Source organism: Vulpes lagopus, chromosome 8 (genome assembly GCF_018345385.1).
Source record: "Vulpes lagopus strain Blue_001 chromosome 8, ASM1834538v1, whole genome shotgun sequence".
In the NCBI taxonomy this organism is placed as follows: domain Eukaryota; kingdom Metazoa; phylum Chordata; class Mammalia; order Carnivora; family Canidae; genus Vulpes; species Vulpes lagopus.
In genome coordinates this window covers 23,042,725-23,055,932 of record NC_054831.1, presented here as the reverse complement: position 1 = coordinate 23,055,932, position 13,208 = coordinate 23,042,725, and the positions used below count along the sequence as shown (strand labels likewise).

At 36.2% G+C, this 13,208-nt stretch overlaps 1 protein-coding gene across 1 annotated transcript in view; it reads left to right on the top strand.

The window, feature by feature from the left end:
- KIF13B (kinesin family member 13B) overlaps positions 1 to 13,208 on the top strand; it is a 202,892-nt gene that overhangs the window by 128,449 nt on the left and 61,235 nt on the right. The window contains exons 22-28 of the mRNA XM_041765163.1: positions 1,060 to 1,233; positions 3,298 to 3,455; positions 4,811 to 4,943; positions 9,557 to 9,703; positions 10,333 to 10,362; positions 11,894 to 11,993; positions 12,569 to 12,695. Coding sequence (XP_041621097.1) covers positions 1,060 to 1,233; positions 3,298 to 3,455; positions 4,811 to 4,943; positions 9,557 to 9,703; positions 10,333 to 10,362; positions 11,894 to 11,993; positions 12,569 to 12,695 — 869 coding nt within the window. The remainder of the gene's footprint in view (positions 1 to 1,059; positions 1,234 to 3,297; positions 3,456 to 4,810; positions 4,944 to 9,556; positions 9,704 to 10,332; positions 10,363 to 11,893; positions 11,994 to 12,568; positions 12,696 to 13,208) is intronic.

Sequence of the window (13,208 nt, the reverse complement as noted above, 5' to 3'; positions counted from 1 at the left end):
TACAACATGCAGGAAGTGACCAAGTGAAAAACATAATAAATGATCAGTGCTCAATCATATGAAAGTCAGCCCAGTCAATTCTAAAATTAGAATTTAGTTTTGCTTAATTAATTTTAGAATTTAGTTTCCTTTATAGTTGGAGGAGTTTTAGAATGTCACAACTTATCACAAAAATTCCAACTTAAAAATCAACCTGTCACTGCTGACCAAAAGAAATATTTAGAATTTTTGACTGCTTTAAATCCATTATGGGCATTTATTCCTGGTGCATTTGGGTCTGATTAGACATATATTTCTAACTGCATGTTATCACAAAATTCTACACTCCTGAAGCCCAGGATGCATTTCCTTTGATTCATCTCCCCTAAGTCCACATAGAGAAGGCATTCAGTAAGAGTTGGTACAGAGATCATCAACATTCACTATCTTTAATCTCCTCCTTTTGTCCCTCCAGATCTTCAAAGTATACCTTCCTAATGCCTTTAAAATTTTCCAAAAAATTCTCTAGTACCATGTAATATTCTACTCAAGAACCTTGTTATTTTTTTATCCTTCAAAATATCAAATAAATGTTTTTTGCCCTTTACTGAATGTTCCTTATTGGCACCTATGCTGATTTCATTCTTCATTTATCATTTCTAACAATCTTATGTTCTTGGGACCTGTCCATAGTTAGCTAAATTCGTATCATTGAATGGTGTTGATGGTTGAAAACTTTTATTTTTTTGAGCCAATTATTATTATTATTATTATTATCATCATCATCATCATCATCATATGATGATCATAATGATGTTGTAAGAAACTAGAATTGGCCTCTAAATGCTTGAAAATACCCGAGTTTATAGTCAAGGTCGTTGTTACCCTGTGTCAACCTCTTACTGAACACGACAGTTCTTGTCAGCATTGCACAGTTGAGGAAATACTGCCCCAGAGTGAAGGGGATTTGGTCAACAAAAAGCGGTAGTAACACAGCCAAGACTGGGACCCATATCTGATTCAAGGTACTTATTATTGCACCTTTTCTGAGTTAAAAACAGAGCTTCACTTTTCCTTCAGGTTAAAATACTCCAGGCCACTGGGTTGCCACAGCATCTGTCCCACTTTGTGTTCTGCAAATACAGCTTCTGGGATCAGCAGGAGCCAGTAACTGTTGCATCTGAAGTGGATACCTCCTCCTCCTCTCCTGTCAGCAAGGAGCCTCAGTGCATGGTTGTCTTTGATCACTGCAATGTAAGTTGGTTTTCCAGACATGGTTAACATTTGATTACTTAGGCAAAAACAGAACTGACTGTAAAATGAGCATTATTTTGTTGAATAATATGGTATCAACATAGATCTTGAATCAGAATTTCTTAAAGTGTGGTTGGAGTCAAAAACTGAAATGTCATCAATACACTAGTGGTACACCTTAAATTAGCACAGTGTTATATTGTCATCTGTATCTCAGTAAAGCTGGGTGGGGGGGCAAAACACTAAAGTGTCAGTGCTCCTTAACTCCTCCACAATAGAAATTTACTTTTATGTCAATATATATACAGCTGACCCTTGGACAACACAGGTTGTAAATGCATTTTCTTTTCCTTTTGGTTTCCTTTTTTAAAAAAATATTTTACTTATTTTTAATTGACTAGTTTTTTAGGGAGGGAGGGGCAGAGGGAGAGAATCAAGCAGGTTCCGTGAGGAGCCAGGAACCTGATGTGAGGCTCAGTCTCACAACTTTGAGATCATGACCTGAGCCAAAATGAAGGGTCAGATGCTTAATCTACTAAGCCACATAGGTGCCCCCCTTTTGGTTTTCTTTTCTTTCTTTTTTTTTTTTTTGGTTTTCTTAATAATGTTTTCTTTTTCCTAGCTTACTTTATTGTAAGAATACAGTACATAATATACATGACATATAAAATATGTGTTAATCAACTGTTTATGTTATTGGAAAGACTTTCTGTTCAATATAGGCTATTAGTAGTTAAATTTTTATGGAGTCAAAGTTAGTGTGTGGATTTTTGACTCCACGGGGGTTTGGTACCTGTTATCCCCATGTTGTTCAAGGGTCAACTATATATATATGTGTGTGTGTGTGTGTGTGTGTGTGTGTGTGTGTGTGTGTATACACACACTCAAAGGAATCCATGTTTTGTATAAGATTATTGGAGAAATTGTCATCTAAAAAGTTTAGGAAACTAGTGTTTTAGAGAAAGTGAAGATAGAAAAGAGACAAAAATGAACTTTATTGAACACTTAATGCTCTACTAAGGACTTTGTTATTCTTTCACTTGATCTTTTCCACAGTTGTATTCAATGATAGTATTTTTTTGTTTTTAGCAGAAGCAGCTAGTTCAGAGAGGTCCGTTTTCCCATGACTAGTAATTAAAAGAGTCAGGATGGTCAGACTCTAGATTTTTTGTTTCTACTATACCATAGTTGATCCATCTCAAGTTTTTTGAGGGAGAGGTCTCTTTCTAATCTCTTTTAAACATAGAAATACCTTTAGTGTGTTAAAGATTGAGAGAGAGAAAGAAAGTGTATATTCTATGACTTTTTACAATAAACTGTTTTGGAGCTTAATGATTACTATAAAATGCTGTCATATGTATCTTGTAAAGATGGACAGATTAAGAGAATTTTTAAAAATTAGATTTTTTTGTATTGATGATCATTATTTATTTCCTTACTCTATTAGTGGAGATAATTAGCTTCCTAAAAGCTAGAAAAAATTGTTGTTCTAACACACTGCTTCCTTATTGCTTCTAATAACTTTTATATCAAGACATTTTAGATCATTGTTGGAATTCTTTTTTTTTAAGATTTTATTTATTTATTCATGAGAGAGAGAGAGAGAGAATGGCAGAGACACAGGCAGAGGGAGAAGCAGGCTCCATGCAGGGAGCCCGACATGGGACTTAATCCTGGGTCTCCAAGATCAGGCCCTGGGCCTAAGGCAGTGCTAAACTGCTGAGCCACCCAGGCTGCCCTGGAATTCTTAATATAATTATTTATACTTTAAAAATGGCTTCCCAAATATTGCTAACAAAATAAAACACAATACTGGTTTTTCATAATAGATTTTCAAGGCGAAAAGTATTTTAAAAAGTCAGAGTTAGACTTATGTTTAAAGTCAAGAACCTTAGACCATCTGAGCATTCATTATGCATGTTAGATGATAGTTCTGTTCTATAATTAAAACAGTTTTTTTTTCATTTCTCTTCTCCATGATGAAGTAGCTATATGATGGTGGATGTAAGTAATCATAAAGTTACCAGAAAGTATTTCCTTTCTATAATTACTTTTTTTTTCCAGGAGTTTTCTGTTAACATTACTGAAGACTTCATTGAGCATCTTTCAGAAGGAGCATTGGCAATTGAAGTATATGGCCATAAGATGAATGATCCTCGGAAAAACCCAGCCCTGTGGGATTTGGGGATTATTCAAGCAAAAACACGTAGTCTTCGGGATAGGTGAATTTTAGATATCCTTCTGGTTCCATATATTATTTTATTTATTTATTTAAAAAAAAGATTTTATTTATTTATTCATGAGACACACACACACACACAGAGGCAGAGACACAGGCAGAGAGAGAAGCAGGCTCCACACAGGGAGCCTGATATGGGACTCAATATGGGACTCGATCCCGGATTCCAGGATCAGACCCTGGGCTGAAGGTGGCGCTAAACCGCTGAGCCACCCGGGCTGCCTATTTTATTTTATTTTATTTTTAAAGATTTTATTTATGTATTTGAGAGAGAGACAGAGATAGTGAGAGAGAACATGAGCTGAGAAGGAGAGGGAAAAGCAGGCTGCTTAGTAGGGAATCTGACATGAGGCTTGATCCCAGGACCCTGGGATCATGACCTGAGCTAAAGGTAGATGCTTAACCAACTGAGGCACCCCAGTCCCCCTTCCATTTATAATTTTAAAGAATTGCTAGAGATTAATACTGCCATTTTTAAAGATAACCCTTTCCTATGCATTATCAGTATCCCAGGGATAGATACTATTGTTTCCAGGGTATTTATAGCACATTTAAACTTCTTGGAGGAGTGAACTTTGAAGAGTGATGGAAGAGAAGTTAGTTAAGAATGAAGAATGAATGAATTTTTGGAGAATAGTTGGTTATTATTCTGAATTCTAATTAATCAACTGTAGGGAGGATGGATCAAGATATACTCTAGAATTCAGGTTTTACTTATTTTGACTTTAGCACAAAGTTCTTTTGAAATGCCATCAATCATGGAAGGAGGCAGGCTTATTTGTTGACCAGGATTATTAAAAAGAAGAGTTAAAAGGGAATGACTGAAAGAGCATGGTTTGTGCTTTCCATCTTATTATAGAAGAGAACCAGATGTTCTTTTTTTTGCATTTAGAATGTTTCAGTAGATCCTAAACTAGACATTGAGTTTTTTTTTTTTGATTCTGTTATTAATCTGAGCAAAGATGCTTGTCAAGTTACAAATCAAGCGTATATATCACTACCTTTATCTATGAAAAGATAATCACTGTACTTGCTTTTGGGCCTCTGATTACCATATTTGAACCACTTTGAATAGATTGGTGAATAGATTGGTGATTATCGTACCTTTTTAAATGAGATGAAGGAACCATTCAGTTCTGATGTTAAATTTGTTTTGTTTTGCTTTTAATTATATTTGCTAGTATATATTTGTATATTAACTCACGGAACTATAGGTCATTCTATTGAATTATTCTGTTTTGACCTCATTATCATTGTTAGTTCTCATGTGAAGGATCCTAAGCTGCCTGTATTGAAATAGAAATGTATGATTTTCCAAGAACTTCAACTATTTCCTAGATGGAGTGAAGTTACCAGAAAAGTGGAATTCTGGGTCCAGATCTTGGAACAGAATGAGAATGGCGAATACTGCCCTGTGGAAGTAATTTCTGCAAAGGATGTGCCAACAGGAGGAATCTTTCAACTCCGGCAGGTAACAAGATTGTGAAAGTTATCATTTTGAATGTTAACATTAAATTCTTTGGCACTGTAAAGCTTAATATTGGATTCCTATTAGCAGAAATGTCAGATTGGTGATAATGAAATCTAGACTAGCCAAGTCCATATTTTGTATTAAAATTGCCTCCTATTTCATGTCTGTTTTCTTTCATTTTAAAAAATATTACTAATTATATTATTTTAAAACCAACTTCTTTTAGGTTTAAGTAAACAAAAAGATAAGCTTTAAAAGATGACTCAGTATTAAATTGCAGGAAACAATGGAAACATATCAAGCAGCATTAGAATATTTCTAAAGATTCTCTAAGGAGAAACAATGTGACATGGCAGAAGGAACAAGCACTTCACAGTCTAGTAACATGCTAGGGTTCAGTTTTGATCTTCCCTGGCTTAGCCCTAAATCTGCGACCAAGTTCGGTAACCTCTCAGAACCTTTCCTTAGAAATAAAGCAGAGGTGTGATGATAATATCAACTTTGTATGACTACTATGAGGTTAGAAGTACCATATATGAAGCTCAGTGCTTGGTACTTGGGAGGTGAAAGGGCTCTTTTCCTCCTAATACCAGTCAGTTCTCTGATTCTCTGCAGGAATCAACTGAGTGTCCTACAGTTCAATTTGGTTTAGACCCTAGCCACCTGAAGTTAGTGTCAGATACCACAGGTGTAAGGGCTCAGATTTAAGCATAAGGTTGCCCTCACTTCAGATGCCAGTTCCAAGTATTGGGTTCTCAGTTCTTTCCAACTTGGCTGCAAAGTTAGGAGTTTGCCCAACTCTTCTCCCCTTTACTTACTATTTCTAGTTTTTTTAAAAATAAAGGATACGACTCAAGAATAATATAGACCAATGGAGGAGATTTGTGGGACAAAGTATAGTAGGAGGGATAAAGAGCTTGCATGTCCTCTCTGGATGTTCATTGGATGTTTATTATGTTTCATAACTGATGAAAGCATTGGCCATGGGTGATTAACTCAATCTCCATCCCTTCTCTGCTCTGTACAGAGGTTTTGGGATGGGGCTGACAGTTCGAAACCTCTTCTTTTTCTTCTTCTTCTTCTTTTTTTTTTTTTTAGGATTTTATTTATTTGAGAGAGAGACAGAGAGAGCATGAGCAAGGGGAGTGGCAGAGGGAGAAGGAAAAGCAGTTTCTTGCTGAGCAGGAGCCCGACATGGAGATTGATCCCAGGACCCTGAGATATTGTGACCTGAGCCAAAGGCAGACGCTTACCCAGCTGAGCCACTCAGGCACCTCCCCACCCCCTGCCCTGTTCCAAACTTCTAATCAAGGCTTGTTTTTGTTTTGTTTTGTTTTGTTTCTGGCTACCAGCTCCCTTCCTGAAGCTATCTAGGGGCCTACCAAGAATTTCCAGGTTAAAAGTTCCATCATTAAAAGATGCACCTATAATCATTATCACACAGGAAGTTTTGAGTTTTAGGAGCTCTCTGTCAGGATCTGAAGACAAAGACCAAATGTCTTCTATAATACTATGGGAGGTGTTAAATAAATGCAGCTGAGGGGGTGTGCATAGGTGGCTCAGCGGTTGAGCGTCTACCTTTGGCTCAGGGTGTGATCCCAAGGTCCTGGGATCAAGTCCCTCATCAGGCTTCCTGCAGGGAGCCTGCTTCTCCCTCTGCCTGTATCTCTGCCTCTCTCTCTCTGTGTCTCTCATGAATAAATAGATAAAATCTTAAAAAAAAAATAAATGCAGCTGAGTAGATATCAATACCTGCCAGAAAACAATGTAGCAGAGAAATATGTGGGAATTGTCACTTAACCCCAGGCAGATTATAATCTGTAAAGTTTCTATGCCACCAGCTAAAGAGAAATTATCTTAATAGAATTTACATAGAAGATTTGGAAAAACACTTTTTTTTGCTATACTTTACATTAATTCAACATTTAGTAGAATATTGTCTCCTATGATAGTTTCTATAATTTAGAACAATGGTAAACTATTAGAATAGTTCTTAAAAATGAATGTTGAAATCATTCAAAGCAGAATGTGAGAAAAGATTAAAGGGAAAAGAAATTTCGCTTAAAAAGTTTGCTCAAATATTTAAGTTTCTGAATGTTTTAGTAGGAAGGTGATAAGCACTTGTTCTCTGACCCCAGCAAATAAATTCTAGCAAATTCATTCATGTATGGGCAAAGAACTAAAATCAAAAGGAAATTAGCTTAAATTATAGCATCAGATATATACATAAAATAGGACTCTTAAGGGTGTGAAGAACATCTTTTTCTGAACATCTGTTGAAGCTATATATATAATATATCTATCTATCTGTCTTCTTTGGATGCCTCAGAAATTTGTTGCCTGGAAGGCAAGACCAGATAATTTTCTGTGGTTTAGTATAAATAGAATATGTAAGTATTTGTCATATTTCTGACAGCCTTTACTACTCAAAGTGTTCAAAGATGCATAGAGTTCATCTGGAAAGGTTTTTTGAAAGATGTGAGTCTTAATCTGGGTGCTGAAGCAATAATGCAAAAGCTTTTTTTCATACATAAACAGCGACAATAAAGTTATAGTAGTTGGAATTAGGTAAGTTTGGGGAGAAAATAACATGTAGCAGTAATTTGGAAAGCAGTAACACAGGTTATAGAAGCATATGTGGCTAGTTCATAGAATGACTTGGATGGTAGGCTCATTTGAATTTAATGTATTTCAAAACCAGAACCTACTGTTCTTGAACAGGAAAACAGCAGAGGAGAACTGATTATGTTAACCATCTGAAATTGCTGGTTTTGTGGTTAACAAATGCTCAAATATTAGTAGTTATAGGAAGTTCAGTTCATTAGTTTAAAGTGTACTGTTTAAAGCTTTTTCTGTGGCACAGTGAGCTGTTCCTGGATCTTGCCTACCTTGAACCCCCAACCCCCCAGTGCCTGTATTTCCCCTTCCAGTGTGGATGCACACAGGGAGTAGGCTACTTTCTGTTTTAGGCAAAGTAAACAAACAAAATGTAGCTAATTGAAATGACTAAACTGTTTTAGACAATTAAAATGTTTCCTGAGGTACTCTTTCCACAAAATATCTGATGCATAGTCCTTGGAAAATATTAAATCAAAAGACATCTGTAACCCATCTCTTCAAATCTAGCCTTCTGATTAATGATTGCCTAAATTGATTTCCCTGATAACGCAAAGCTCTTGGGAATTAAAATCTGATGGGAGAAGGGAAGAGTAACTGACTTGAAATTGTATATTCAAATTCCATTGTTCAAATTCTGTTTTACATTCCTAAAATTTATAAACCAACTTTGAAGTCAGTAATTTAGGAACATGGGGTATCTTCTTTTAAAATACTTCTTCATTGTAAACATACAGGGTGGCATAAATATTATGAAAATGTGTGTGAGAAGGAACAGTTTCTCTCTGTTCAGTTCTTCATTTTATAGCATGGTTTTAAATTATTTGGTATTAGAGCAGTGAACCCAGGATAGTTGTTATTCTTATTTCTGACTCTGCATATTTTTAAAAGTAGATAATACTATGTATATTGGGTTTGGTAATCCACTTAAAAAAAGTCGGGATGCCTGGGTGGCTCAGTGGTTGAGCATCTGCCTTTAGCTCAGGGCATGATCCTGGGGTCCTGGGATCGAGTCCCACATTGGGCTCCCCACAGGGAGCCTGCTTATCCCTCTGCCTGTGTCTCTGCTTCTCTCTCTCTGTCTCTCATGAATAAATAAAATCTTAATTTTTTTTTTTTTCTGAGAGAGACAGAGGAGGCAGCAGGGGGAGAGGGAGAGAGAATCTTAAGCAGGCTCCACACCTAGTCCAGATACCAATGCAGGAGTCAATCTCATGACCCCGAGATCATGACCTGAGGTGAAATCAAGAGTTGAATGCTTAACCGACTGAGCCACTCAGGTGCCCCAATCTCTTTAACTTAATATATCACGTATATTTTTCTATAGCAATATTGTAATGACAATTTAATATTTTATTATATACACCATAGTTTAAACAGTTGTTAATATTATACATTTATTTGTGTCTAGTTTTTTGTTATTCTTAACATTGCTTTAAGATTCCTTATATACATATATGATTATTTATTAAGAACAGATTCTTAGAAAGTTGAATTGCTGGGTGAAGGGTTAGTTATACTTTTAAGGCAAAGTGCCTTGCAGAAAGCTTTTACCAGTCTGTTTTCCCACCAAACATGTATATAATTGCCTGATTCGTAAACTTTGGGCAGTATCAGAAATTGCCTTTTTAAAAGATAATTCTTAGTTTAGTAAGTGAAAATAAAGGTGTATTGTGCTTATTTTAATTTGTATTTATTTGATTGTGAGTTGGACAGTTTTATTGTCCCTTGCTTTTTTGCATTTCCTTTGTTAGAATGTTTCCTCTTAATGTTTCTTTTTATTGAAAAAAATATGCAAGCCATATAGTCCATGTCTTTCTACTTGCTTAAAAGGTAAAATTTTTTTCCTGATTAGTTTTTCAGTTTGTAGTTTACTACTTTTAAAGCTGAGACAGTGTCTCCAAAGTTAAACACTTTTTCAACATCAGCCTGTAGGGGTCTCTCTAAACCAAATTTTTGGAAATTACACTGATTTTAAGAGTTGTGTGTTGATACAGGGACAGTCCCGGCGAGTCCAAGTGGAAGTAAAGTCTGTGCAGGAATCTGGGACTTTACCACTGATGGAAGAATGTATATTGTCTGTTGGCATTGGATGTGTAAAAGTTAGAACGCTCAAATCCCCCAAGACTCATGAGACTTTTCATGTAAGTTTCTGTGCCAGGTATGTTCTTGTTGAAAGACCTGATGAGATGAAAGAGTCTTTTGGAACCTGCCAGAAAACTACCTTCCATGAACAATTCTTCTTTCACTTGTCTTTAATGTTTTATTGTTTTGTTTTTGTTTTTTTACACTATATTACATTTGCATAGAGTCACTGCACCCATACCAGACTGTTGGTTTTGCCCTGGTATAGAGCAAACTGAGGGTTAAGACATCACAGTCTCTAGAAATTCCTCAGTTGCCTACTAGTGATTAACCTCCCCTACTACCGACCCTCTCTGCAAAAACCCCCTACTGGCTTATAAAGACTGTTTGCCAGCAGGTGTTTGATTTCTCCTGGGGAGTGGGACTATAAACGCAGCAGGGAAAGTATTGTACTGGTTCCTGAAAAGGTCAAATGAGTGTTCTTCACTTTCCTATGGGAAGCTTAAGATTTTACTCCAACTTCCTGAAAATGATAAAACTGAGAATGAGGATGAGCATGGGTGGGAGATGAAATAGTATTTCATTAAATTAGAAAATAGAAGGTATGGGAAGAGGTTGGTTGTTGTGGGTAGCTTGATTCTTGGAAAAAATAATTGTTTTAGTTATCTGTAATATATTTTTCTTCTAGGAGGAAGAGGAGGACATGGACAGCTACCAGGTAAGGAAGCACCTTACCATCATGAGCTAGATTACACATTCCTGAGTCCAGTCATACTGTTACTTAAGAATTAGACAATTAATTTTGAATCAAATACTGCTTTTTTTTCAAATTAAAATAGAGTTTTGCAGACTTTAGTGTAAAAATCATTTGTGACTGTTATCCTTTTCCAAACGTGGAGCTCCTCATCCAAGTTTCCCACAGATCTATGTCCCCAGATCCTTTTCCTTGCACTTTCTTTCCTTGAATGGAGTCATCCACCCTTTTCCCCGTAATAGCTGTCTCATACTGAGCTTCTGTCAAGCCACACTGCTTAGGTATTTTCCATCTTTTAAACCAGGTCTCCCTTCCCCACTTCAAACAGTCACACAACTTTGGTTTTGTCCACCTCCCCTCTTCCTAATCTCCTGCAAGATTTTGTTTATGTCTGTCAAGTTCTATCTTGTTAGTCTTGCTAGTCATTTGTTTAGGACTGTCAGAGCTCTTTGGATCCTGATTATGTCATCCAGCGTAGTCACTCTCCTGGTTTTGCATCATTCTAATTTGATAAAAATGTCTGCCTTCCTATAAGTGACTGATAAAAATATTGGATCAGATAGGGTTAAATACAGAGTCCTATGGCACAACAATAGAGATTTCTTTTAAGCTGACATTATTCCATTAATCCCTGTTCTTTGGATGTGATATTTCAGTCATTTATGATTTCATTCAAGTAGATTCATTGCACATTTCTCCATCTTGTCTACAAGAATGTCATGAGCTATTTGGTTAAGTGCCTTGGTGAAATCCAGATACACACTATATCCTCAGCATTCCACTGATCTACCCAGTTTTGTTAACTTTATTATAAAAGGAAATGAGGCAAGATTGGTGTACAGTCAAGTGTTGGCTGGTAGACTTCTTAGTCTGTTGATAATGCCCCCTCTCTCCTCCAAAAATGCCCCCACAAGAAACAAGGGAGAGAAGCATTTATATTTTACTAGTGAAACATGTGGAAGGCTAAAACAAGTTAAGAAATTGAAGGAATTCTTATGATGGTTCACAAAGGTATAGAGTTGAAGATTATTGAGTAGTATTGTGATTTTTTTTAAATTGTACTAATTTATTAATTTTTAAAAGTAATACCTATGTTCAGTGTGGGGCTCAAACTCACAACTCCAAGCTCAAGAGTTGCATGCTCTTCTGACAGCCAGCCAAGTGCCCCAGTATTTGTGATTTTTATCCAGCAAAGGAGCATCACAGATCTTAGTTACTTGGAGTTCTATCCCTTGAACCAATAGAAATAAAACTGGTTCTGGATATCAGAGAATGCCCTTTCAGAAGCTGTCTTGTTCCAGAATAACAGTGCTTTGGTTTCTGGAACTTTCTGTTGTGAATAATGATTGGAGTTAACTAGTAGTGGTCATAAAGATCTTGATTGATGTATAATACTTGAAATTTTTGAAACCTTAGAGTGGGGTAAATGGAGCATTGGTTTCAAATATCTTGTCTTGAGGTTATATTTGCCATAATTTCCCTTGTTTCCTTTTAGGATCGGGATTTAGAGAGACTGCGAAGAAAATGGCTAAATGCGTTAACAAAACGTCAGGAGTACTTAGACCAACAACTGCAGAAACTTGTCAGTAAACATGGTAGGAAAAGCAAGTTGAATATTTCCTCCCCCTGCCCAAATCTGTGCATAATTAATCTCCATTTGCAGCCACATAAATTAGAAGTAGATGAACACATCAATAATGAGGATGGCAAGAACATAGGAGTGTTACTTATTTTTATCATATCCTTTCAGAGTAACATTTATTTAACTGTAATGATGTCTTTCTATAGGTCTCCCCCCACCCCCAACAAAGAGAGAAAATACAGTATATAAACACTGTCCTTCAAAAATAAATTAAGGAGGATGCTAATGTTCTTGATTTCTTACCCAAAGGCACTTGAATCTTCTAACTCTGAAAGAAATTATTCATGTGCTGGTCCATATTGGCTTTCCATGAACCTAAGATGGCCTTTCTGTAAAAGTACACCAACCTTTTCAGCTTATCATTCATTTTTTATTGTGATTTTTTTATCACTAATTAGGGAAGTAATAAATTTTCGGTGAACCATTATCAACCAGTAACTGAAGTACAGGCAAATCCTATTTATACGCAGGATGAAAGTGTAAATCAGGTGAGAAATCTGTATTTGATCCTCATTCCTGATGTTCTAGATAAAACAGAGGATGATGCTGACCGAGAAGCTCAACTTCTAGAGATGAGGCTAACTCTGACGGAGGAGCGGAATGCAGTAATGGTGCCCTCTGCTGGCAGTGGCATTCCAGGGGCCCCAGCAGAATGGTATGAATGCTGTCACAAGCTTTCTGATGTTCCAGATACTCACTGAGCTGCCTGCTTTCTGTGTGAATTTTGCCTATGTTTCAATACATGAAAGACTCATCATAGTACTGGGAAAACAAGTTTGAATTAGAGGAAGTGTTAAATTATTTTCATGAGTCGGAATAACTATGGCCTAAAACTGTGTTTTATTAAATAATATTGTTATTGGCCCAAGTAATTAAGATTTCTGAGAATCTAAATCAATATTTAATACCACTGCACTTAGCATTAAAAAAAAGTTAATATGTTAATTACTTGGGTCATTCCCTTAAAAGACCATTTGGTCATAATAAAATTGCATCTCCAGGAGTTTTTGGTTTTGGTGCTGGCTTAAACTGTACTGTCAGCAAATGTTCTGTGCCAGTTTATAGAAATTAAAAATAGTAAATTCAGGCATATGGGGTCCTTAGGTATATAATTTTTTAAGAAAGTAACTTTAAACAAGGGAGCTTCAATTATAAATAGGCACATGTA